This window comes from Mustela nigripes, chromosome 6 (genome assembly GCF_022355385.1).
Source record: "Mustela nigripes isolate SB6536 chromosome 6, MUSNIG.SB6536, whole genome shotgun sequence".
In the NCBI taxonomy this organism is placed as follows: domain Eukaryota; kingdom Metazoa; phylum Chordata; class Mammalia; order Carnivora; family Mustelidae; genus Mustela; species Mustela nigripes.
The window spans coordinates 67,586,356-67,613,847 of record NC_081562.1 but is presented as its reverse complement, the minus strand read 5'-3'; the positions used below and the strand labels follow the sequence as shown (position 1 = coordinate 67,613,847).

The following is a 27,492-nucleotide window of genomic DNA, read 5'->3' as shown; positions in this document are numbered from 1 at the left end:
TCTAGGTTCTTTCCATAGTTTGGCTATTGTGGACATTGCTGCTATAAACATTCGAGTACACGTGCCCCTTTGGATCACTACGTTTGTATCTTTAGGGTAAATACCCAATAGTGCAGTTGCTGGGTATAGACATTTTAATGATGTTTACTCTTCCGATCCAAGAGCATGGAATGGTCTTCCATCTTTTTGTGTCTTCTTCAATTTCTTTCATGAGTGTTCTGTAGTTCCTCGAGTACAGATCCTTTACCTCTTTGGTTAGGTTTATTCCCAGGTATCTTATGGTTCTTGGTGCTATAGTAAATGGAATCGATTTTCTAATTTCCCTTCCTGTATTTTCATTTTAGTGTATAAGAAAGCCACTGATTTCTGTATATTGACTCTGTATCCTGCCGTTTCACTTTTACAAAAGACCTACATTTGTACCTGTTTCTGCTCACTGAAAGAAATTTGAGGAAGATTTTCACTTTATTTTTTTTTAAGATTTTATTTATTTATTTGACCAACAGAGATCACAAGTAGGCAGAGAAGCAGGCAGAGAGAGAAGGAGGAAGCAGGCTCCCTGCCAAGCAGAAAGCCCAATGTGGGGCTCCATCCCAGGACCCTGGGATCATGACCTGAGTCAAAGGCAGAGGCTTTAACCCACTGAGCCACCCAGGTGCCCCAGATTTTCACTTAAAAAAAAAAAAAAAAAGGCCAAGAGCTACAACGGGGCTCAGCATTCATTTAGCCACAAAGCCTTGATGGAGTTAGCGAGCACCCCAAGCAGTGAGAGTGGCGCCCCCAAGCTCCTTCGCCAGAACCACACTCAGCATCTTACTGAGCATCAAGCCCTCAAGAGCTTTGAACTGTGTCTGTGAGCACCTGTGCTTTGTTTCAATTTATTCTGTGCATTTGCTAGCAAGAGGTATCCCAAAGTATCAGAAAAGCCTAAGAGAGGTTACACCTTAGGTCTAGGAATGCATAAAATTTTTCCATATAAATTAATGGTCTTCACTTAATTTGCTTTATACCATTTTAGCTTATCAAAGGTTTTATAGGAATAATCCACTTTGGGCTAGCAGGGGAAACGTATATTAGGATAGCGAGTGCAGACAAACTCCGGTACCTGGTGTGAATTCTCTGTTTTGATTTACTTCTGAGAGATCTGTTAGAAATGTTTCGAACACAAACAGTAGAAAACCAGTTGATGGTAGAAATCCAAAATTAGACAACCAGATGTTAGATACCCTCTGTGACTTACTGCCATTCTGAGTGTCTCCACATTGCAACTGTGGAGATTTATTTTGTTACATTCATTCACGTTCAAACTGTCCTATAGAGCAATTTTAACCAGCCACAAATAAACTCTCCATCTACATACCACACGTCATCTCTCACCGTCAGTAAAAGAATCACTGTGATATACTGAACGCTGGCCTACCCCAACCATGTCCATGCCCTAACTACCAGAATCAGTGAATATGTGACTTCCCATTGCCAAAAGGACTTTGCAGGTATGAGGAAGCATCTTTAGATAGGGAGAAGAGACAGGATTATCTCAGTGAGTCCAATATAAGTGTAATCACAAGAGAAGGCAGAAGGGTCAGAGTGAGAGGAGAGGTGATAATGGAGTGTGTGTGTGTGTGTGTGTGTGCACATGTGTGCATGAGTGTGAATGGGGAGGAGTTTGATAGATGCTATGCTGCTGGCTTTGACAATGGAGAACCGAGTCACAAGCCAAGTAATGAAGGAAGCCTCTAGAAACTAGAAAAGGCAAAGAAAGTCTCCCTTAGAGTCTCCAGATAGAACCTACCCCTGCTGACACCCTGATATTAGGTTTTTGACCTCCAAAACTGTAAGATAGTGAATTTGTGTGGTTTTAAACCACGAGATTTTTGGTAAATGGAAAACTAACACAATTGTGAACATACAGACCCCTATAATCCTGCTACTGATAATTAGGGTTTTGTTCTGAGAGCACACAAAGACCTGTAGGGTATCTTTGACCAGTTTCTCAATCTGTTACCCAGTGCCATTTCACCCAGACCGATGAATCATTTCACTCCCCACTTCTCTTCCCACTGACATGAATAACTGAGCTAAGTAAAGTCCTGGTCTAGCATTTGCTGTGGGACCTCAGGCAAATCACATACCATCTCTGGGTCTCAAAGACATTCTTTATGAATGCTTGGACAAAATATTCAGAAATGGCCTGAAGCATCATAAAAGAGAGGCACAAAGTATTTCCTAATTCTATTGAGAAAGTAATCACCACTGGCTGGAACAAGTGGTAAGTACTACCCATTAGAGCTCCTCCACAAAGATGACACTAGGGGTTATTGAGATTTGTTTGGATTTTAGCAATACATGATTCCAAATGTAGCAAGGTTTGGTGCAGGATAAGCCTGAGGCACGTTTCAAGCACACAACAACACAGATTTCTGGTGGCTAATGGATGAGGAAGGGTGGGGGTAAAAAGCACTGGGGACATAATGAAGGGTCTGGAACACCAAGGCAGTGCAGAGCCCCTGAGAGTTTCTGAAAGACTCTTATGATCTCTGCAGACTATATTCTATGAGTCCACTAGCACATGAATGGTACCCCACAGTGGCCTCCGGCAAGCTGTGTCATTCCTCTCCTTACCCCCGGTGCCCAGGCACAATACCAGTATTTAACACTGTCCACAGTATATGTGTTAAATGATTGAGTGAATAACCGCAAACTAGCCCTTCTCATCTTAAGTCTTCCTCAAAGGGCTATGTCCTGGGGGTGCCATTCACATCATATCATATGAGAATGGTGTCTCTTGGACTTTTGAAAAGAGCAGCTCTTCCTCCTTTCATGCTCTGTCTTGAGCGTTGGACTACGGGAGTTTTCTAAGCAAGAAACTATGAAAGTCTGAACTTGTGATAGCAGCAGGAATGGAAAGAAGAAACAGGTGCCAGCATGATTGATTCTAGGGTGGTCTGGGAGATACACTTTAATACTCTTGACTAGTCCAAGTAAAATCTTACTTTATTTCTTTCTTATTTTCTTTAGGGTGGTCCTATAATAATCCGTTACATAAAATCGCAACTCTTAGGTATCTCCTGTTAAGTACAAGTTACTATTATTATAAACTTCACTCTTCTGTCAAAATTTATATTGATCCCATTTTTCTACTTTAAGATCTAGTACTTGAATCAAAATCAAACCATCTATAGCAGTATTTTAAGGAATTCAGAGAAAGACAACAAAAAAGTCTGAAATTGACCATGTTTTACAAGCATACCAAATACTCAGGCTTAGAAGCATTTTTCTTGAGTCCTAAGTCATAGAAGCATTTGCCAAAATTGCACTGACCACCTTTATTTCTGCAATTTGTTTCCCAAAAATAGCTTAAATGATGAAGAGAACTAATGCAAAGCAAAAGTCGTTTTGATTATAAAGCAAGCATCTGATTCAAATGGAGTATTTTGAAGTTATGCCCCTTTCTATTAATATCCAAGATCCCTTTGCATTTCTTTTCCACAAGAATAAAGTTAAAACAAAAAACAACCTACCATTATGTTCTTTTTGAAATTATATAGCATATGCATAAATTAATAAAAAAAATTCTTCTAATTTTAAACATATCAGATGATTAGTACTTACAGATACAGATCAAAATGTTATTAAGGAACATGGTACAAATTTTATTTGATACCTAATATATAAGTATAGGTAGCTAGCTAAAAAACAACAACAAAAAACCTTACCTCACTAGATTTCTATTTTATATTTAAGTGTATCACCTTGGGTATTAGACATGCTGCCAGCTATCTCTTAATGAGCACCTGAGCTGTCATTTTTAATAACAGCATGACAATTATTATCTATAAGTTATATTCCCTGAAAATCATTTGTGCAATACTTAAATTAATATAGGTAAGAACAGAAACTTACTATTCCGCCTACAAAAAATAGTAATATTTTATAATATGTGGCATTATATTATAGAAAACGAAAGGGACATATATTTACAATAAAAGATCAACATATGCACAAACCGCATAGACCATTTTAATATGTAGCACAACTTTATACAGAATTTTAATAATGAATCTCGGTTACTCATTGAAAAAAAAAGTCATTTGATCTGTATGAGAAAAATACACGTATTCAAGATAGAATATAATAAAACAAATGAGCCAAATACTTGGGCCATTCTGATCTCAGTTTTTTCTCAATTCAAAGCAGAGTTGAAAGATGAGTACCATACAAACAAATTATCTAATTCATCTACGTACACATGCCGTCAGTATGTATTATAAGCAATCATCTCATAGCCCATGTAATCCATCGGTTATGGTATACTAGAAATTCTACTTTATTTTCAAATACTAAAAATTTTAAAAAATATACCTCTTCCACAAAGCTGTCTTTCTTCTCTAGCATTTCTCGTAAAGTCTGAAGAATTTTAATGCACAGCTTTTCTTCTTTCTCCATTAGTTTCTTTGTATGATTAATCAACCTTAAAGCAGAATATTACATCTTAAGTACAACAGTGTTTTCTCTTCAGGTTGTATACTAACATCATGAACTAGAGGGGGAAAAGTCATGCTATTATTTGAGAATATGAAGTAAACACTAATCCTATTTTCAAAACTTAAAATCACACTTTAGCTCACAGACTTTGTATTATAAAGCACCCTTTGCTCAACAGGCAGTATATCTCAGTGCTTTTAAATTTATTCAAGTAGCAGACTTTTAGTGGGATATAATACTCTAAAAGACAATGAGACTCTGATTATCTTTAATCCCACCATATCAACTAAAACAACTTTACTAGTAGAGAAATACAAATATTTGCAGCATATTACCTTTTATTATATTATGTTATACTTTATTATTTTCTAGAGACTATATTACCTTAATTATATGGGCTCAGTAGCAGTCTAAAACACTGCAACCTTATCATAAGGGGTTGCTTTCCAGTTTCTGTTAATAATAATGATGTTGTATTTTTCTCCACTAGGGCTTAGAGAAATAAGCAGTTTGTGATTAGAAGAAAAAAACCACAACAACAAAGTAACATCAAGACAGTCTATCCACATACTATTTTTACTATAATGTGGGTAGAAATTCTAATTTTATAGTGGTAACCTCTGCACTGGTGTTCTGTCAGGAGAAAAGTTTGAGGACCATAGTTATATACCATCCTCAAGAACTCAAAATCAAGTAAAATGTTTATAACCAGAATGCATAGCTTATCATATGTAACTCTGAAAAAGCTGGTTCTCACAATGACCTGTGAGACACATTTTCCTAGAAAAACAGAAGGATGTCGAACTTAATGGAATGGTCCCATTTCAGTGATGTGACAGGAGTACCATGGGACATAACCCCGAGGAAAAGTGAGCTTTCACTAGATAATGACTAGTCGCTGTTTATCAGGGGTCAGGATGAAGTACTAGGACTTCCCATGGACTCTCTCAATTCATCCTCACAACAAGCCAGTGCCACAGGTTCTATTATTAGACTCATGAGAAAACAGAGGTCCTGAAAGATAAAGCAACTTGCCTGTAGTAACACAGTCATTAAGTGGTGGGATCTAGAAATAGACCCAAGTCCAACGACCACAAAGCCAAGCTTGTGAAGCACCACTCTGTGGTGACATGACCCATTTACTAATCTCCTGCGTCTCAGAATTACTGTGAAGAGAGTCCCCACTCAGCCATATCTTATGTGATATGATAAGTGTTACAACACAGGTAATGGCAAACACTGTAAACTAGATAAAGAAACTACTACCTTCTTGAGGGAAGTTTCCTAGGGCTGATAAGAGGCTCCAGCAAAGAGATAACTGTTAATGATGAAGATTTCACCTAGCAGGAAAAGGTGGAGAGAGAAGGTGTCTTTCAAAGGGAATGATGTGAACAGTGGGCAGAGGTAGAAAGCTGACCTTCCTGTCCAGGAAATAATAAGTACTCTAACTCCAGCTGACACATGAACACAGGAAACAAGAGAGGATAAGAGAAGCAATCTGAAAAGAAGAACAGGAAATACGATGCTAACGAGTCTGGAATTTACTCCGTAGAAAATAGAAGATCTCTGTTTTAAGGGACCTGAATGACCTTGTCTACATGTAGAAGATGATGTGGAAAAGAAAGAACAAGAAGGGATAACATGTGATGGGGTAATTGTACAAGAAGCAATATAGAAATAAAATATCCAGGACATGGTAAGTAATGACTAATTGGAAGTGGAAAAAAGAGGAGGAAGGAGACATCTGACATTGATGGACAGGATGAACAGATGGACAGTGATAGTTTTAAACGATACCCATGCCATGCGGAAGGGGAGGCACACAGTGAAAGAACAGTGATTTCCTTTCAGACATGGGATCAGGTCCAGCAGGCAGAATAATTCTAGAGTACTCCTTGTAAGGAAAACATTTGCTGTCCTGACACTTCTGCTATTTCATCCTTTCTTTTGTGGGATCGTCCTCGAATTCATGGACATAGTTTTGGTGGGCACTATAAATTTCATTTGATATTTTTTTCCTCTCAGGCTGTTTAATTTTCTTTAACTTTTCTTTAGATAAATACTTCATTCACCAACCATTTGAAAATATCAAGCATAAAGGTGAATATCATTTTCTAGGGACTTATACAAGGTATTCATCTGTTACATAATGTCTGGTTGAGTAAAATCTGTGACCTTCTAACATTGCTTTCCATGATCAAAGGAAAAAATAAGTTTCATGAAACAATGTACCATATAAATACATGTGTATCATGTATTAAATTAACATAAAAATTACTTTTATTATATGAGATGCACTCTGATATTTTATATTTTTAACTCATTTTAATGGTTGCCTCTGCTCCCTAAATTAATTTTTAAATCCATAAGTGAGTCACATCCCACAGTCTGATAAACTCTGAGATTATCCTTCATAAAGGACGAGTAAGTTAATTTGAATAGATTGTAACCAGATGCCTTAAATGTTAACACCCACATTGACTTACACGCTCTTTATGCTCTTCTTTCTCAATTTTTTTAAAGATCTTATTTATTTATTTGACAGATAGAAAGAAAGAGACAGCGAGAGAGGGAACACAAGCAGAGGGAGTGAGGGAGGGAGAAGCAGGCTCCCCACTGAGCAGGGAGCCCGATGTGGGGCTCGATCCCTGGACCCCGGGTCATGACCTGAGTCAAAGGCAGATGCTTAATGACAGAGCCACCCAGGTGCCCCTCTTCTCTCAATTTATTTGACAAAGTAGATATGGAAATTGGGGATCTTTCCTGGGATCTACCCACCACATTCTCCAGCAGACCCATGAGTCGACAAGTTCCAAGAAATAAATTCATCTGAGGAAGTCAGAGGCCCCACAAAGGCGTTGGATCTACACTCTCTTCTCTAGCTGAGCTTTACCAGAGAGCTCTGCACAGTAATCCAGGGCCCCTTGCATAGCTATTAATAAATCTGGATTCTAATTTTATTAGATATCACTGCAAATAAAACCCTTGGATTTTCACAGAGTTAGGGAAGGAGCAGGATAAGCGCTAGAGCAGAAAACAGACATTCCTGAGCCGCTGGCCATACTACAATTATAATAGCACAAAAATCTCTTCTCTAACCACTAAAGTATGTGACATCTTTTTTTCCATCCGAGTGTCCTATCGGTAATATATTCCCACTATTATATTGCTCTGTTTCTCTCCTTTTAGGTGCCTGGTGTTGCAACAGATTTGCTTTTAGCACATGTTCAGCACAGGCCAATATTTTCTTGGCATTTTGAGTTACTTCATGTCATCTTTTCATAGATCGACATCTTTAAGTTCTCGACTGGTGCCGTCAACATAACTTTTTCTGCAATAATTGAGACATTCGCTGTGTTATCAAATTTGTTGGCTGCTAGCCATCTATGCCTATTAAGCACTTAAAATGTAGCAAATGTGATGGGAACTGAATATGTTCTTTGTATTTTTATTAATTTAAATTTTATTTTTATTTTTTTAAATTTTTTATTTTTTCAGCATAACAGTATTCATTATTTTTACACCACACCCAGTGCTCCATGCAATCCATGCCCTCTCCCATACCCACCACCTGGATCCCTCAACCTCCCACCCCCCTACCACCCACCCCCCCGCCCCTTCAAAACCCTCAGATTGTTTTTCAGAAAAACAATCTAATTTAAATTTTAATTTAAATAGCTATGCATAGCTAGTAACTACCGTATTGACAGCCTCATTCTTGACACTGAGGCAGCAAACTTTTTTCCTACAGAGCCAAATAGGTTTTGTGCGTCACACAATCTCTGTGGCAACTAGGTGACAATCCTATAATAGCCACAGAGAACAAGTAAATGAACATGTGTATCTCTCTTTCAATAAAACCTTATTTGCAAAAATGATCAAAAGGACCAATTTACTCTGATGGGGTAAATTTGCCAGCCCCTGTCCTAGACTGTCAGTTTTCTGGGATATATCTATAGTATCATTTTAATTTCCTGGACTTATAATTCTCATTTACTATTCGCTTTTTAATTCATATTCTATTATTTGATATATATTCATAGGAGGTAAAGGGTATTTCTCAAAGGCTTTACTTTCATAATGAGTTACTAGTGAATAAGTCTAATTAATTTTTTTTTTCTAATGGCTTCCATGGTCATCAGTTTTACAGATACAATAGACCTCTTCACTTAAAAATTCGTATTATAAGACTGGCAAGTATCCAGATGAACACAGTCTTCCTAGTCCCCATAAGACATAGGGGGCCAGAGCCAAGAATCCACAATTCTGGCCGTAGTACAGAAAGTTTGCCTATTCTTCAAAATGATTCCTGCAGTCAGTTCTTCTCATCCCATACCTTGTTTTCTCTCCACAAATCCCAGCTTTAACTGGTAAAAGGAAGGAACACACTTCTTGTGTCTTCCAGTCATTCCATTTTTGCCTCAAGTGCATCACAGTCAATGGAGGGGGTTTCAGCAATATCCTCAACCACACAGGAATTAGATGTGATAGATATGGTCAAGGGGGTTGGCAACCTCCTCCGGCTCCCCATCCAAGAAAACCACGTACCTCTGACTGGCCTTCCCGAATGAGTCACTCAATGAGTACCCTCAACATTAAGACACATCGTTTTTTGGGTTTTTTTTTTTGTTTTGTTTTGTTTTTTTTGAGGAGCTGGTTACACTTTGTCTCACAACCTACAGCCCTTCCTTGGGAACTGCTCATTTACCATTAACGTGGAAACAAATGGAAATATTCTAGGATAAACACATCTGTTGTACTAGATCTGACAATAACATAAAAATGCTGAGAGAAATGAGTAGAGGAGAGGCCCAGTGAGAGGCCCTGGGTGAGCATGGCAGAGGGAGACGTCATGGCTCTTCACCTAAAGCACACCTCAGCCTTTCCCACTGCTAAAAGGAGGCTGAGCCCTCAGTCTCTTAGTGTCTGTGCAGACAGATACAAGAGGCAAGCACACAGAGGACAATAACACACACAGCAAGACCTCAATAAATGCTAGTTTCCCCTTCCTTCTCTATATTAATGAAAATAAGTGACTTTAAACAGGAACCTTTTTGAAGGCCACACCACATAGTGTATGTGGGATTAGAGAGGACAGAGAGGACTTAGAAGCAAAATATTATTTCATTTGATATTTTGTGCCCAGTAATGACATTTTATTTTCAGTAAACTTAGTTTACTTGACTTTCACCAAAATAAAATTTATATTGAACCAAATTAATAATTCTGAAAGTATATATTAACACAGACTTTAGATCCTTTACACAGTCTGTGGACTGTCGTGTAGCAGTCTGTGTTAGAGAAAGCAGAACTGTGTTAGACACCATCTTGGCTTGAGAACACTAGCAGAATCTCAGATTGAAGTCACTTACTTGGACATGAAGGCACCACATCTTATTCTTGCATCACTCCCCTCGGGGAACAGTAGTTCCGGACTGTACAACACATCAACCAACACGGAGAATTCAGCTTGCATCATCGGGCTGAACTGTTGCTCCAACGAGGCCACTACATCCTAAGGAATAAAGCACAAGAGAACACACATGAAGATCTAATTCAGATTTCATCATGTAAAGATATGACAAACCTGAGAATACTAACCAGAAACATGACGCTGGAATTTCAGAGATGTGCCCTACCTTCCCGTGGCATCAAATGTCTGAACTTTAAATAGAGTCTGGTTGTCTGTATGAACACTGCTTGGGTCACCTTTTTCACTTACAAGGTAAGAGACAGGCGGGTAGGTATATGATTTTCAAGGATATATATATATATATACAAGGTGAAAAGTTAGTAAAGTTAGTAAAGCCACTGTTACCAGTATCTAGGATTTTAATGGACACAGGACAGGTATTCAGCAAATTAGAATAAATTGAGGTATGCTTGAGGAACAGCTTAAATAAAGAGTCCGTATGTATTTCTGGTCATCTGGAACCAACCTTATCTTCCCATGGGGGCGACTCCTTGACATATCCTTTGAACAGTATCAGCACTTCCCAAGAGTTTGATGATATTTAATACTATTTCAAATTACATCTTTTTGATAGATATTATTGGTCTCCTACCCAATAGCCTTATTTCATCCTTTTCCTTGCTAATAGGACCCCTACGTTTTTTCTCAATTAGGCAGCAACATTGTCAGGGAAATGAGCCCCCTCAGCTTAGGATCACAGTGGATTAGTTTATGTCAGTCATGGTCATTCCAGGTCCTCTGACAGGGCTTAGTCTAGACATGATGATGTGACACTGTCCTTGCTAATAGGACACTGGGTGAAATCAGTTGAGCAGGCAGTGATATGTGTTAAGGGAGGCAGGACCAACTCTTGAAACTATGGCTCTTAAGACAGCTTAAGAATGTGAACCCAAAATGTGAGGCAGCCCTGATAGGACTCTTGGAGACCAACCTTAAGAGAAAGCCAATAGACCAACAGTATCAGGGCTCTGCTCTCTTGAACTATTAAATTAATCAGCTCAAGAAGAGCCCTACCTCCAGAGTCCTTGCTATGTGAAATGGCATATTTTTTATTGTTTAAGCCACTTTTCATTAAAATCGTGTCAATTACAGCTGAAAGCATTCTCACTGACATGTTTGTAAAATGGGCTGTGGGCATGACAATTTACTAAACATTCTTTAATGACTAAAGCATCCCCTTTGAGTTTTTAAAATAACTATGTTAAAAGAACAAAAAAAAATATTCTCACATAGAGCAATATTTTATTCACTCATACTTATGACATATTTTGTTCAGCAGAAAACTGTTTGTCAATTGCTATTGTCACTTTCAGCTACGGCAACACAGTTGGGGTACCACCTCTCTTGACTTCTTACGGCTAGATTTCAGTAGTGAACTCTCGTTTAACTCTTCCTTCCCTTCTTAGCAAAAGTGATTATTTCTACTTCAACTATTCTAATAAGCTTTCTGAGAAAATTCTGATGACAGTTAAAAGAAACTACCAGGAAGGCAATAACACAAATGGGAAACCAGATATTCTATAATGTGGGAAGAGAACATGCTTAACAAATTTATGACCAAATTTAATAAAATGTCACTAAAATGTGCTTATTTTTCAGATTACCTCTCTTCATTTCATTACTAAACAAATTATGGGCAGGCTCCTATGATGTGAATTCTGTCTTTAGCTTTTATTTTGATTATGGGGCAATTATGTAACTCTCTAACTCATTACTTCCCCCATGTGAAAAGTCAGGATAATGATATAATCATATAATCACGTGGGTTTGCTGTGAGGATTAAAGGTAAGTACACAGAACAGCATCTAACACATAGCTATCACTTATTATTCCTCAATAAATGTTTGTTATTGTCACTGTTGAGTACTAGTTACTTGCAGTCATGACCCTTCTTAACAAATCCAGGGGTTATTTTGTTGTCCTTGTCTTACCCAACCACTGCGAAGCATTTTACACAATTGCTTCTACTCTGTCAAACCCTTTCTGCTTGTGGCTTGGGGACACCACACTTTCTCTATCGTCCACCTATATCCCAACCTTCCTTCACCAACTCCCAGTAGCTCCTGGTCCTTTCTTGTGAGAAATCTCATCCAAGTCCATGGTTTTAATATCATATATATGCTGATACCTTCCAAATTTATATTTCCTGTTGGACATCTTTCCAAACCACTCTGGACTCATATATCCAGGTGCCTATTTGACATATCCACATGGATATCGAAAGAGACATCTCAAACTTAAAATCCCACACATAAATTCCTAATTACAGTTCTCCCATTCTTCCCTATCTTAGCAAGTGATTCAGTCATGTCATTCTCTTCTTCTTTCCAACACCCCACAACTCATCCACCCATTTACCATGTCCTCTTGGCCCTACAACCAAATACATCTAAAATTCATCTCCTTTTTTTCAGTACAATCAGTACCCCCGTTAGTCAAGCTGCCATCATTTTTTGCCGCAGTTAATACAAGAAAGTCACTGCTTCTATGTCTGGACTCTATAATCTACTCATCATGCAAAGTCCAGTGATCTTCTAAAAAGTAACGTCATGCTTATCGTCTACTGAAGATCTCCGATGAGTTGCCCTCTCACTTAGAATAAAATCCAAATGCCTTACTATGCAAGTCTCTACTTGATTTGGCTCCTAATATCATAATCTTCTCCTTTGTTCACTCTACTCCTACCCCAATGTGCTTTTCTTGGCTCCTCAAACCCACCAACTTCACTCCTGCCTACGAACATTTGCATTTACTATTTCCTCCCAGTCAAAATCTCTGTCCTCAAATCTTGAATAGATTATTCCTCTACTTTGTTCAGGTCTCAAATCAAGTGTCACCTCAACAGAGAAGAGTTCCCTACTATAAGATCATTCTCCCAGTATGTCTTCACCATGTCGTTACCATGCCTTATTTTATTCGTAGCTGAGTTTTATTTTAAGATTTTATTTATTTATTTGACAAAGAGAGACACAGCAAGAGAGGGAACACAAACAGCTGGAGTGGGAGAGGGAGAAGCAGGCTTCCCACTAAGCGAGGAGCTGATGCATGGCTTGATCCCAGGACTCTGGGATCATGACCTGAGCAGAAGGCAGATACTTAATGACTAGCCACCCCCCCCCAGATGCCCTATTCATAGCAGTTTTAATTACCCAACATTATGTCATTCATCTAAGAGGTGAGAATGCATGTTCCATGAGAGCACAGGGCTCATGGCTCTATCTTTAGCACACAGTAGTTGGTATTGAGTTTTTACTAAATATGTATTTATTTAATGAGTGTACCAACCCATGCCCTCTCTATGCTGGCTAACACTTCCATCCATCTTTCATCCGAAATATTCTACTCTTTTCACTCTCATAAACCTGACTCCTCTTCTTCCTAACCCTGCCTTTTATCTTTCATATTTGGCCATTCTGCCACACCTGGCCTCTTATAAGATTCTCTTTGTTTTCCCTATCACTATATTCTCCCTTTTAGCAACACCATCCACTGTCCTTGCTCCAACGAATATCTCCGAATATAGGCTTAACTTCCAATACACGTAATAGCCTGTTAATGTGATTCAGCATAGTAGCAATGACCACAGCCAACCTCCTTCTACTGTATTCTCTCCTTCACCTCTATAATAAAAAGTCTTACTAATAACACCTAGTTTCCAATCATCAGTGCCTCTTAAACACCTCTTTCTCCCTCTCTCCACCAAAGGCAATTCTGCTGACCCTGCCTTCATTATTGAACATAATCCCTGTTCCTTCAATTCATTCACACTGCCACCTGGCTGATATAGTTAGTGATGCCTGCTTTCTTTCTTTCTTTCTTTCTTTCTTTATTTCTTTCTTTCCTTCCTTCCTTCCTTCCTTCCTTCTTTCCTCTTCTTCCTCTTCTTCTTTTAACCTCCCCCTCCTCCTCCTCGCCCCCCCTTTTTTTGAGAGAAAAGATAGGGAGGGGCAGAGGGAGGGAGAGAGAATCTTAAGCAGGCTCCTTGCCCAGTATGGGGCTGGATCTCACAACCCTGAGATCATGACCTGAGTGGAAATCTGGCGTCAGAGGCTTAGCTGACTGAACCACCGAGGCACCCCAGATATTCAGTGGTTCTTAACTAGTCTGTCCTCTTCTAGTCTCTTCCTGATAACTCTTTTCTGCAAACCAATAACTGTTTTCATTTTATTTTATTTTGTTTTTTCAGTGCTCCAGAATTCATTGTTTATGCACTTACGCACCACACCCAGTGCTCCATGCAATATGTGCCCTCCATAACACCCACCACCAGGCTCACCCAACCTCCCACCCGACCCCCCTCCAATATATGTTTAATAACTTATAATGACATTTTCACCCAGACTTTCAATGAGTTATAGCCTTCAAGTTCTTCATACTGAGTCTAACTTATCTTTTTAATCCATATAGCACTCAACTATTAAAACTCTGAACCTCCACCAATTGTCCTACATGTGACCTCTCACAATATTTATTCCAGTTCATGTCTTGACTATTCTCCAAGCCAAACAATTTCCTCAAACCATATCCTAATTCACTCCATGAAATCACCTGCAATTATGTGGGTGGGAAGATTTCTGGTATGGTTTGAATTGTGTCTCCCTAACAAAACTCATAAGTTGAAGTACTTCAGAATGTGACTATAATTGTAGATAGGACCTCTAAAGAGATAATTAAGGTAAAATGAATCCATATGGGCCGCTCTCATCCAATATGACTGGTGTCCTTATAAGAAGAGGCAATAAGGATACAAACACGTATGTGCACAGAGGAAGGACTATATAAGGACACAGTGACAAGGCAGCCACCTGCAAGCCAAGGAGAGGGATCTTGGGCTTCTATCTCCAGAACTGTGATAAAATAAATTTCTATTGGTTAAATTGCCCATCTGTGGTATTTTGTGATGGCAGCCTAAGCAACTGAATACAATGTCTCTCTTTACTTGATGTCCCAGAATCTAGGCCAATCACAGGATTGGAATACTATGCAAATAATGGTGCTTCCACTATTTTCACCAAAGGAGTATAAAAGAATTCTAACAGATAAACTACAGCAGGGTTATGAATATTTAATTTATTACCTGAGAACTTATGGTAACTTATTTTTCCAAGTTTTATTATTGAGTTTTATTTTGATATAAAGATCCATTACTATACTATCAAACACATTAAATAATACATACTCACTAAAAATAACAACTTTTATCTGGAAGCCATGCTTTTAAAAAGAGTAATATTGATAGGGAATTGTAAAGTAAAGCCTGGTCCCCAACTAGAACTTTGTATTTTTAACCATATTCTACTTGTGGTAAAAATTATAATTTAGAAAATGATAATGGTAATGTATTTTTAACCATATTCTACTTATGTTAAAAATTATAATTTAGAAAATGGTAAGCCACTGCATGTTCTTAACGTACCTGTAACTTTTCAATAATATTTCTATAATCCCAAGAAGGCCCTCCAAGAGCTTCCTTAAAGCGTGGTCCAGAGCGAGCAGACAGTCTCCAACCCATGGCAGCTCTCTGCACCATATTGGAATGGCTCTTCAGGAAAAGGGTATTGACTTGGCTGTCCAAATCCACCGGAATAGCAATCCCACGATTCTTTGCTGAAAAAGAGAGAATTAAAATATTTTTTCTCTTAATTTGACTACAGGTTCTTACACATTAATGAAATAATCTTATAAACAGAACAAATAAAGAAAAAGACATAACTTCTGTGATGTAATAAACAGTATGTGACTATTCTTAATAATACTGTATTATCTATTTGTAATTTGCTGAGGCAGTAAATATTAAAAGTTCTCATAAGAAAAAAATTGTAACTATGTGAGGTGATGGATGTTAACTAAATTTATTGTGATAATCATTTTGTTATATATGCATATATCAAATCATTATGTTATGCCCTTAAATTAATATAATGTTATGTATCAATTATATCTCAATAAAACAAGAAAAAATTCAAATATTTAAACTCTGCCATCAAATTATCTTCTATAACTACAAAAGCTTTTAACCTGAAAGCATCTGAATTCTTAAGACCAATTATTAAAGTAAGTTCATTAAACATTCAAGACCTTATTTGATTTCTTGCTGATTAATGTCTGAAATGCACTTCATACAGCATCAATATAGAAAACAGTATAAAATGACCATGCAAATTTGTGCTTTCCCAGCTGCCATGGAAAATAAGAAAGCAGACAGAAAACACATGATAAAATCCTGCCAGTCTGTTCATTAGTATAATTGATGTGTATGTGTATATGCATACACACGTGCACACACAAAATTTCACGTAGTAAAACAGCTGAAAGAAGAAATAAAAACTTTGAGAGTATAAAAATCAGCATTTGAAAGGAGCACATTGTGCATGTCCTTCTTTCTAAAATTCACTAAAATGTATATTTTATCAGACTTATATCACAGCACTGAAAAAAATGAGAATGCTTGCCATAAGGAAAACAGAAATGTTGAGGCATTTTTGCAAGCAGAATGAAGACAGGATTAGTACTTCAGAGAAGGAGGACATTCACTGCTCTTCAAGCGATAAGAGATCTTCCCCAGAACAGAGTCAACCAACACAAAGGGTGGTAACCGGGGATAAGGGAATTGTCTGGGCAACATAGTAAAGAACAGTATGTGCATTGCTGGAAGTTAAGGTCTTCCCCGCTCCGACTAGCATAAATAGTGCAGTTAGCAACAGCAGTACTTATCCAGAGTATAAAATTAGGGAATCACAGAAAGGTCCTCTCATGAAAGTAAAATACCTGCCTGGAGAAAATGCCAAAAGAAGGTGTCAGGACTTGACAGAGAAGCAGAATAGAACTTGAAGTAACTCTGGAGATCTTCATCAAATACGTAGAATAGGGGACAGAGAAGAGGCAGCACAAAGAAAAAATATACAAGACTCTAAGCCCTGAGCAAAGCTCTCCTATTTCAACATTATCAGTATTCTCAGCTGGTCTTCTGCTTCACACACACACACGCACACACACACACACACACACACACACACACACACAGAATACCTGTGTATCATTTATTCAGCCTCTCACCCAGAAGTCTGGGTCAGACCTGGCATTTATGCAAGCATGCTAGTAAAGAAACAGACCCTTAAAACTGGAGTGTGTCCAATACAATCCTTACAGACCTTTACAACCATGAGCACATGACCAAGAATCATAGCACAAACTAAGAATGTTAAGAATAACTGGCCCCATTGAAATCAGAAATGATTCAGGGAAGAACCAAAAATATTTAAATAATTCTGATTTTTGTACTCAGAAAATGTGGGTAGACACTACTTCCCCCAAATTAGCAACTCAGAAAAAGGAAGAAATTTTAGAAATTAAAATATAATTGCACAAATAAACACTTCAAAATGGCTGAAAAAGAAAAAGATAAGAATAAAGACCAAGGTAATAATCTAGGAAAGTCAAAGTACCTTCTAGAACATAAAGCATAAAAGATCAAAAAGGGGAGTAAAAAAGAGAGAATATGAAATGGAAAGAGTCATCCAGGAAGTCAAATATCTAAAACCTCTAAGTTACAGAAAGAAATATCAGAGACAATGAAGGGAAGAAATTATTAAAAACATAATAAATGACAATTTACTTGATCTGAAGAAAGATGTTATGTCTTTAAACTGAAAGGATCCACTGTGTGTGAAACAGGATTAAATAAGCATATTGACCACATTCTGGTAAAAACTGACAATGCTATCATGGGTTGAGTCATGCCACCCAAAAATATATGTTCAAGTCCAAATCATAGATACCTGTGAATTTGACCTTATTTGGAAATAGGGTCTTTGCAAATGTATTCAAGTTAAGATGAAGTCATCTTAACTTGACCTCACTAAGGCCAACCAAGGCCCACCCTTACCTAATACAAGCGCTGTCCTTATAAGAACGGGGTAAGGGAAACAGAGACACACAGGAAAGGGACACAGAGGAAAGAACACCATGTGAAGATCAAGGCAGAAGGATTTACGCAATTTCAACTCAAGGAATGTCAAGGGCTGCCAGCAAACACTGGAAATGAAGAGGAAGGCATGGAGTCTCGGGGTATGGTGCACTGACAGCTTGATTTCAGCCTCCAAAATTGTGAAATAATAAACTTCTATTTTTGTAAGCCACCTCACTTGGGAAATTTGATATGGTTGCCCCACAAAACTAATAGAAATGCCAATAGCCAAGAAATAAAAAGAGGATTCCTACAGAAAAGAGACAGGCACCAACTTCTCACCATCAATATTGTATGCTAGAATCAGAAGACTAATATGTTGAAGAGCTAATGGATAACAAATTTTGAAACTAGGAGTTTATACCCATCTAATCTGAAAATCAGAAGTGATACCCGGATAAAAACATTTCAGAACATGTAAGTCTCAGAATTTTTTCTCTAAACCCATGATAAAAATCAAAAAAAAAAGAGAGAAAGGAATCCAAGAAAATGTCAACATGAATACGAGAAACTTTGGAAAATGAATATGAGCCTGAAGAAGAGAATAAAGCAAGACACACGTGAAGGAAGATCCATTAGATGTTCATGGTTAGGAAATTGTCTTCCATTTGGAAAAGTCTCAATACCATTACACTCCATCTTTGTCTCTAATGCTTATAGAGCGAAAAATATTTACTTATCATAATATGGTAAGGTCCGATCGCTGATGTTTAAATCTTATCATCCTCTAAAAGATTTCATTATATTTCCAAATAGAATACAAATTTCAGAAATCATAACAACATAAACTCAATAAACTACTAAGCAATAATCACAACATAGGGCAGGAAAGAAGAGGTCAAAATGAAGGCAATATGTTATGTTCCTTATTTTTCAGTGTGGAAATATAGGTATTATTTACAGCTGTTAAGTCAAAAGACAGAGATGTAAGGATATTATTTAAAGTTATCATGATAGTCTCTGTCAGACTTTTTTCAAAAGATTTTTTTATGTATTTGAGAGAGAGAGAGAGAGAGCATGAATGGGGGGAGAGGCAGAGGCAGAGGGAGAAGCAGGCTCCCCATTGAGCAGGGAACCCAACAGAGGGCTCAATCCCAGGACCCAGAGATCCTGACCTGAGCTGAAGGCAGATGCTTAACCGACTGAGCCACCCAGGCGCTCCCGGAAGATGTTTTTAATGAATGAAACTAGATAAGACAGAAAAGAGAGAGAGAAAGTGAGAGAATCTGGTTTGCTTCATGTAATGAAAGGAAATCAACAACAGTTGGCCTTACTACTTCTGCCGGTGAAAATTCTCTTAAGTAGAAGGATACTTTAAAACTTCTTTGAAGATATGGTCCATATATACAATGGAGTATTATGCCTCCATCAGAAAGGATGAATACCCAATTTTTGTATCAACATGGACAGGACTAGAGGAGATTATGCTGAGTGAAATAAATCAAGCAGAGAGAGTCAATTATCAGTGGTTTCACTTACTTGTGGAGCATAAGGAATAACTAGAGGACATTGGCAGATGGAGAGGAGAGGGAGTTGGGGGAAATCGGAGGGGGAGACGAATCATGAGACACTGTGGACTCTGAGAAACACACTGAGGGTTTTGGAGGGGAGTGGGGTGGGGGGTTGGGTGAGCCTGGTGGTGGGTATTGTGGAGGGCACATATTGCATGGAGCACTGGGTGTGGTGCATAAACAATGAACATTGGAACACTGAAAAAAAATTTAATTTAATTTAATTTTAAAAAAAGAAACTTCTTTGAAAACAGATAACCTTAGCTACCAATGCAAAAATTTACCGATTTAAACAAGAGCTGTAGCTGAAATCTAAGGAAATACTGAAGCTCTAAGGTAACCCTAAACCATCAATTGCACCGCTGCCCAAATTTCCCTCGTGAATGTTTTCCTATATTCATGGTAAAGGTCCCTTTTCCAAAGCATACATGGTATCTGTCTATGTCCATTACACACAGCGGAGCAACCGCACTCCGTTTCCATCTGAAGGACAGACGGCCTCGCCACTGCCAGGCTGCACATATTTTTTTAAATACTCAATCCTGCACCATGATCAAATCCTGGCGAGACTTTGATCCCCGTCTGGCTGCTACACATAAGCTGGGCTCGCTCTGCACATTCGGAAGTCAAACAGAAGACAACGCTGTTATATGTTATTTTCTAAGCGACGAAGAAACAAAAAATTTATAAACGTCAACATTTCTCAACATGTATCATAACCGAGTTTATGCTAACATTTAAAAAAATTGAGGAGGGGATTGGGATTTATCTCCCCTTTAGGAATCAAGTACATTAGCTACAACTGACCATCAGCTAAGTGTTGTTGCTATGAATAGAACTTACACAAAGAAGGACTCAATGAATATTTTTCTAATGACACCAGTGGAGATGCAGTCCAATGGCAGGACGTCTGTTAGTCTCAGCAGTACAGACTTCTAATTAGTGATCTCAGGAGAATCACACCCACTCCAGATATTTCTGCCACAATCCACTACGGCCAACGGCACAGACAGACCAGACTCGGGAGAATTCACTATCTCAAGCTTTGTCGAAAGGGTTTTTTGTTTGTTTGTTTGTTTACTTTCCCCAAACTGTACTACTTTAATGGGTATCTTCTAGTCTCCTGTCCTAAGACAAATTGTGCATTATAAATTAACGGAGTACATTAAAAGCTCTTTACTTTCACCTGCCTAAGATGAACTCTAGCCAAGGGCTAAATCACAATTTCTAAGTAATAAAAGAAAATTCACTATGCAACTGGGGAAAAGAGAATTTGAGTTAAAGTAAGTCAGAAATAACGATAAAAAATTTTCAAGCAATTATAAAAATATTAATTCCTTTAAAAGTATGGCTTGAAATAGATTCTCTGCACCATCAAAATATTATAAATAGTAATTCTAAAGCAGAGCTGATAATGCTAATTAGCATTCCATATATTGTTTAAAAGTTAAAGCAGAAAAAAAAAATTGTGACCAGGAAAAGAAAAGAATTAATTCATGATCTCACTTACAAAAACAATAACTAGAATATTTTTCAAATGTAATCCAAACTTAGCTTACTTTTACTAAGTTAGGAAAATTCTGGTATGAATAGTACCATATAGTGAAATGTGAACTAGGATATATTTTGGGATTCCTGGTTATTCCCTGCCCCCATCTCTCTCACTAAGAAAGAACTAACGAATTTACTACAGCAGTCATTTTTCTGGCCTGTGGCATTAACTCCAACTGTGTGCTTTAATAGAAAGAGTCACGTTAAGGTTTAAAATGTTTCAAAAAGAAATGTTCCTGTTTCTCTTCTAAATTAGAATGAAATTGGGAAACTACCTTGTTAAGGATGTTTTGTCAGAGAGTAAGTATATGCAGTTCTTTAAAAAAACTAATAGTAGAAAGGATGGGCTGTTATTAATGCATTTATCTTTTGTAGAGCTCTGCCTAGCGATAGCTAGCTCTCTAAAATGAGCCATCTTTATTCACCGGTATTTTGATGATTCGGCTAAGCTACTAATTAGGCTTATAAATCCTGAAAATTCTCTGGATATGACTCATCTTTGCTGTGATTTTAAGACACAATCGAAATCTATTTCTAATTATTATTCATTAAATATTGCAGAGTAGGTGAAATTTTTTAATTAGACAAAATCACTGATGGTATCTGCCAGAACCAAATCTCTGAGAACACACATATTGCAGTGATAGGTGCCATGGAAAAAAGGCTTAGATAGATAAACTAAGGTGGGGGGAAAGGCAACAGAGAGTATCGGCAGGAATTAGAAGCCCTGCTAGCTTGTCAAGCCACACTGGACGGGCCCGTAAGCATTAGAACAGCTGGAGCACAAGGAAGGGGTAATGCGGGGCATGGTGTGGTATTTCTTCTATACTATGTCACAGTGTCTACGACTCTCCCGAAACACTAGTGTTAAATGTGAAGAACATTAGAGATATGAAATGCATCTTTCCTGTTTGGCGTTCCAAGGACACTGAATTAATCCCCAAATTGAATAAAGACTATAATTTTATGGGTTATGCAGTAACTACCATTGGCACACCTGCCCAGCCATCTAGAAAAAATAAAGTTGATTCCATACCTTCTACCTTAATAACTAAATCTAGTCCAGACACCTCACAGTTGTAAACAGCCACTCCCGAAACACAAACAAGCAGAGAAACGAAAACCATGCAAATTCTCAATAGGAATTTTAAAGACATCTCAGACTGATCAAGGCCATTTTGAAGATAAAAGAAAATCTATAAGCCCAATGGAAAATAAAATTCTGTATGTCAAAAAAGTAAAATAAAATTATATGAGCAGTGAGTGTTATACACAACTAATGAATCACTGAAAACTTCCTCAAAAACTAATGATGTACTTACTATACAGTAGCTAACTGAACACAATAAAAAACAAAAACAAAATAAAAAATAAAAATAAAATAAAATAAATGAAAAAATAAATTAAATAATAAAATAAAATTTCAAATGAAAAATGAAAAAAATTTTTAATTATTACTTATAGGCAAAGAGCATTTTTCCTTAGTAAATAAAAGGTTCTAAGGATTGAGAAACTGTTAAGGAAAAAAAAAACCTTTAGAAAAAATAAAGTACAAGAAGTGACAATCCACAGAAAAGGAAATGCCAGTGACTCCATCGCATGAACAGATTTTTTTTCTTCACTCATAAAATGAGAAACACATATCTAATAATAATTTTATTTATAATGATATTTTCTATAACAATAGATAAGGATATTATCTATAACGATATTTAATTATAAGATTGGCAAAGATCTAAGTAAGAATTTGATAACGACACATTATTGAGGAGGAAAATGCTCTCCCACATCACTGGTGACAAGTAAATTACATGATCTCTACAGAGGAGCGTGTCTGTCAAAATTAAAATACTCAAAAATTCTACTTGTAGGTATTGCCCTTATTCTCCTTCATATGCAAGATGATTAGAAACAACATAATGGGGTTAAATAAATTAGAATATAGGCCCATAAGCTACTATGTAGCCAAAGACAGGAATAGGACATTCATGCAGTTATTTATATTCATCCGTTTATTTTCATTATGTAAAAAATACTTATTGAGTACTTACTGAGCTCTAGGCACTATCTCAGGCTCTAAAACTTAATAACAGATAAGCTATTTAGTAGTTAAAACACTTACTCTATTTGTGATTTCTGTACCTGTTATATTTATTCCCATAAAAATTTATTGGGGGCAGAAAATACAGTTTGAGACTACATTTCCCAAACTATTAAAACAATATGTTTCAGATAAAGAGGTATAGATCCAATGGATCAATATGCAAAAAAATTATAATATTTTGTCTTATCTTGTAACTTATTCAGATTTAACTTTTAAAAAGGAATAATGATGTTTTTAAAAACCAGAACTACGGGGGTACATTGTGTCAAATTCGTCTTACAATCAACTACAACCTCCTAGGTAGATTAAAACAGATTTTTTTTGTTCGTTTAATAGACACTGAATTTCTCTCCTCAAAGGGTTACTATTTTCTACATGTTCAAATTTTTTGGGAACAATTGGCTTGAAGATTGATGTTCATTATTCAAACCATTTGTAGAAGTTATTTTACAGAATTTCCATTTGGAAAAAAGATTCTGTTGCCAACAAAGTACCCAACATTAATCCCCCCAAATCATTTGAAGATTATGAAACACATGGAGCAAAATTCTTTTTTAAGTGAAATAATATGGAAGTAATTTTTGGATGCTTTTTCTCAAATTACTTCTAACATGTGCTATTGTGTTTTATATAAAAGAGTAAACTGAGGAACAGGAACTGACCAAGAGCATTTAAAACTTTGCATAGCCTCAATGGCCCTACTATTTCTCAAACCGCAGTGAACACCATGGTGTGCATTTATTGCAGAAGCCTCCATCCTTACCAGTTCCCAAACCAGCCTTAACTTATCTCATGGAGAGGAGAGTAGAGAATGATAGACATGTGTCTGCCTTACCTTCCAGCTAGGCACCCCCGCAGGGAATGACATCGCCTGGGAAATCACATTTATTACCACTTAAGACCCTGTATCTTCCTTTCAATTTCAAATTTGACATAACTTGGGAGAAAGTGAGCAATGGAGGTAGCTATCGGTAATTTCCTCAGATACAAATCACTCACAAGCACCTCAGCTTTTAGAAGCTTAGGAAGTTTGTTCAGATAAACTGAACGTGATCTGCATGATACATTCACAACTGATCATGGCTTCAGTATTAAATGTTTATGAAGTTTTACCAGAAAAACTGAACAGGACATAATAAATGCACAATTGATCTCAGCCTCAGTACATTCGATAGTAGCAATAAAAATTTCTGGAATATTCATCAAGGAAAAAAGGATACATAAACAATAGGAAGATATTGTTAAACAGATAAACAATAGGAAGCAAACAGATAAACAATAGGAAGCACTCTTTTTCTGTAAGGACGTCCTCCCCCACCAAACCCTTACTAACTTAATTCACTAATCCCTTTCCCTCTTTTTAAGTTATCTGAAGACTGGATGGGTCCATTTCATGTACAGCTTAAATTAGCATTTTGACCCACATTTTGTATCTTAAAGCATCAAACAGATAATGCCTGTTTTTGCCGATTGGTGATGGCAGACCATCACAAATGCCTGCTAGCCTGTCAGTTTCAAAAGTCTGGTTCTTTCCCCACCTGCCTGTGTGACCTTGGGCAAGCTGCCTAACCTTGATGACCTCATATCCCCATGGTAGCATCTTAAGGTTTACCACACTGGCCAATACTCAGTAAATACTCACCGCTCTTAGGAATGTCAGCATTGACCAAGGAAGTGCATGCTCTTGCCTTTTACTCCTTTTGGTGGCTTTTTTTTGTTTTGTTTTGTTGTTTTTTAAGATCTTTTTTTTTATTTGAGAGAGAGAAAAAACACAGAAGGAAAGTGAGGGGGAGAAGCAGACTCCCCGCAGACCAGAGAGCCTGTCATGGGGACTCAATCCCAGGAGCCTGCGTTCGTGAGCTGAGCCCAAGGCAGATGCTTCACTGACTGAGCCACCCAGGCGCCCACTTTTCACTACCTTTTTTATCTAATGTACAAACAACGAAGAGAATTAGAATTAAGAATTTTTGGTGATAGATGAGTTGAGCTTATACAGCTGGGAGCACTTTACAAATTGTAATGTGTTATGTAAATGTAACTGTACAGAAGGTCCCTGAGTTAAAGTGGTTTGACTTAACAACTTTTTGACTTTACAATGGTGCAAAAGCGATACACATTTGGTAGAAAAATTGCATTTCGAAGTTTGGATTTTGATCTTTTCCCTTTTCCCAGACTAGCGACATGCAGGAGGATCTGATCTTGGGATGTTGGGCAGTGGCGGCCAGCCGCAGCTCCCAGACAGCCACACGGCCAGGAGAGTTCTGCACCTGTATGTGAGTATCTCAGTTCGACACTTTACTAAAGAATAAAGGCTTTGTGTTAGGTGACTTTGCCTCAATGTAGGCTAATGTAAGTGTTCCAAGCACGTTTAAGGCAGGCTAGGCCAACCTATGCTGTTCTGTAGGTTCAGTATATTAAATACACTTTTCAACTTAGATATTTTCAAGTTAGGAGTGGTTTATAGGGATGTAACCCCATCATAAGTTTGAGAAAGACCTATAATAGCTATTTGCATGTACAGGAAATATGTTGACAAATTTGTGAATGCCCTGAACATTGGCTTTGTGTTCTCCTGACTTTGTTCTCTTGACTTTTGCTTAAATATGTATCCTCTTTGTTCTCTCCAATATTATAAATTCTTACATGTTTGAATTGTGTTAAATTGTACTGCCTCTTTGTATTCTTAAAAGAGTTGCTGAGGGACGCCTGGGTGGCTCAGTAGGTTAAGCATCTGCCTTCAGCTCAGGTCATGATCCCAGGTCATGGGGTCCCATGCTGGGCTCCTTGCTCCACAGGGAGCCTGCTTCTCCCTCTCCCTCTGCTTGTGCTCTCTCTGTATCAGATAAATAAATAAAACCTTAAAAAAAAAAAAAAAAAGGAGTTGCTGAAGCACAAAAATGTTTTTGCACCTGAGCTATAAAAGGTCAGATAAATCCCTACTCAGCAAGCCAAACTGCCAAGTTCTAGTTTATACATTTGGGCTTCCTAAGATAGGCCTTCTGGGGAAACACAGTACTGCATGAACTCCCTATTCAGAGAAACTTGGATTTTAAACCCAACTCAACTACTTAGTCATCGGACAAGTTACTTAACCTTTCTAAGCCTACATTTCACTGTCTGCACCATCCCTAGCCCGTGGGTTACTGTCAGTCAACAAACACTCATTAACCTGTGTGGTCAGTGCCAGACACTTCCAGGTCCTACCAGTCAGTGAGTCAGGCAAAGCCCCTGCGTTTGTAGTTTATATTCTTTTTCTTTTTTTTTTAGATTATTTATTTATTTATTTGACAGACAGAGAGCACAAGTAGGCAGAGAGGCAGGCAGAGAGAGAGAGGGGGAAGCAGGCTCCCTGCTGAGCAGAGAGCCCGATGTGGGGCTCGATCCCAGGACGCTGAGATCATGACCTGAGCCGAAGGCAGCGGCTCAACCCACTGAGCCACCCAGATGCCCCTGTAGTTTATATTCTAATGGGAGAAGCAGACAACAAGAAGGAAAAATAAGTAAATAGGTAAACAAACAAAATGCTTTCAAATAGTGCTACGTACTTAGAGGGAAAAGAAGTAGTGAGACGGGATAAGGAGCAGGAAGAAGCCGGGACACTGCGTGGGATGTTCGGCAACATTTCACGGAGCACTTCGGTTCGGAACACGTGACCGTTGTGGGGCAGAGGACCCAGAGAGAGGAAACAGCACACACCGATGCCCTGAGATGAGAAAAAAAAAATCTGGTGTAGTTTAGAAGCAGGGGGAAGGCCAGTGTGGGTGGAGCAGCAGAGCTGGGGGAGGACGAGTAAAGCACAAGGTAGAAAAAGAAGAGGCTCAGATGATCAGGGCTTGCTAAGCCACGGTAAGGAATACAGATTTCCAGCGCAATGCACAGTGGGTGAGCGACATGATTGGATGTACATTTTAAGGTCATTCTAACTGCTGGGTCGGGAATGGATGCCAGCAGGACAGGAGTGGGGGTGGGGAGTTCAGTAAGAAGATATTTCTGTAATCCATGTCACAAGACAGTGAATTTGGACAACGGTGTCATGCAAGATAAAGAAAAAAATATATTTTGGAAGGGAAGCCAGTAGAACCTGCTCTGGCGCTTAATGGGAGTGAACAAAAGAGGACAATCGAAGGTGACCAGTAAGGTTTTCAAAGAGCACTAACTGTAAAGTGGTTATTCTTTAGAGCGGGGCAAAAATCTGCCTCTTCGCAGCTGCCCTGTATTTGTTATAATCTTAGTCCTGTAAAAGAAGTTCATGATCAACTCTGAATGTTGCGACTCTTAGGTCTTCCCTCAGACCTCTCTCCTGCTCCTAAATATTTCAAATGCTTTCAATCATCCTAAGGTGGGTTTAGCTCACTTGATTACAACGGCTGCTCACCTCTGAATGTCTCTTATTTTCATTATG

General features: G+C 38.0%; 1 protein-coding gene across 3 annotated transcripts in view; it reads right to left on the bottom strand.

Moving 5' to 3' along the window:
* The window catches only part of ITPR2 (inositol 1,4,5-trisphosphate receptor type 2), a 496,325-nt gene that overhangs the window by 211,036 nt on the left and 257,797 nt on the right, over positions 1-27,492 (bottom strand). For all 3 annotated transcript variants that reach the window (XM_059402747.1, XM_059402745.1, XM_059402746.1), the window contains exons 35-37: positions 15,375-15,565; positions 9,858-10,000; positions 4,363-4,471 (exon numbers count right to left, since the gene is read on the bottom strand). In XM_059402747.1, coding sequence (XP_059258730.1) covers positions 4,363-4,471; positions 9,858-10,000; positions 15,375-15,565 — 443 coding nt within the window. The remainder of the gene's footprint in view (positions 1-4,362; positions 4,472-9,857; positions 10,001-15,374; positions 15,566-27,492) is intronic.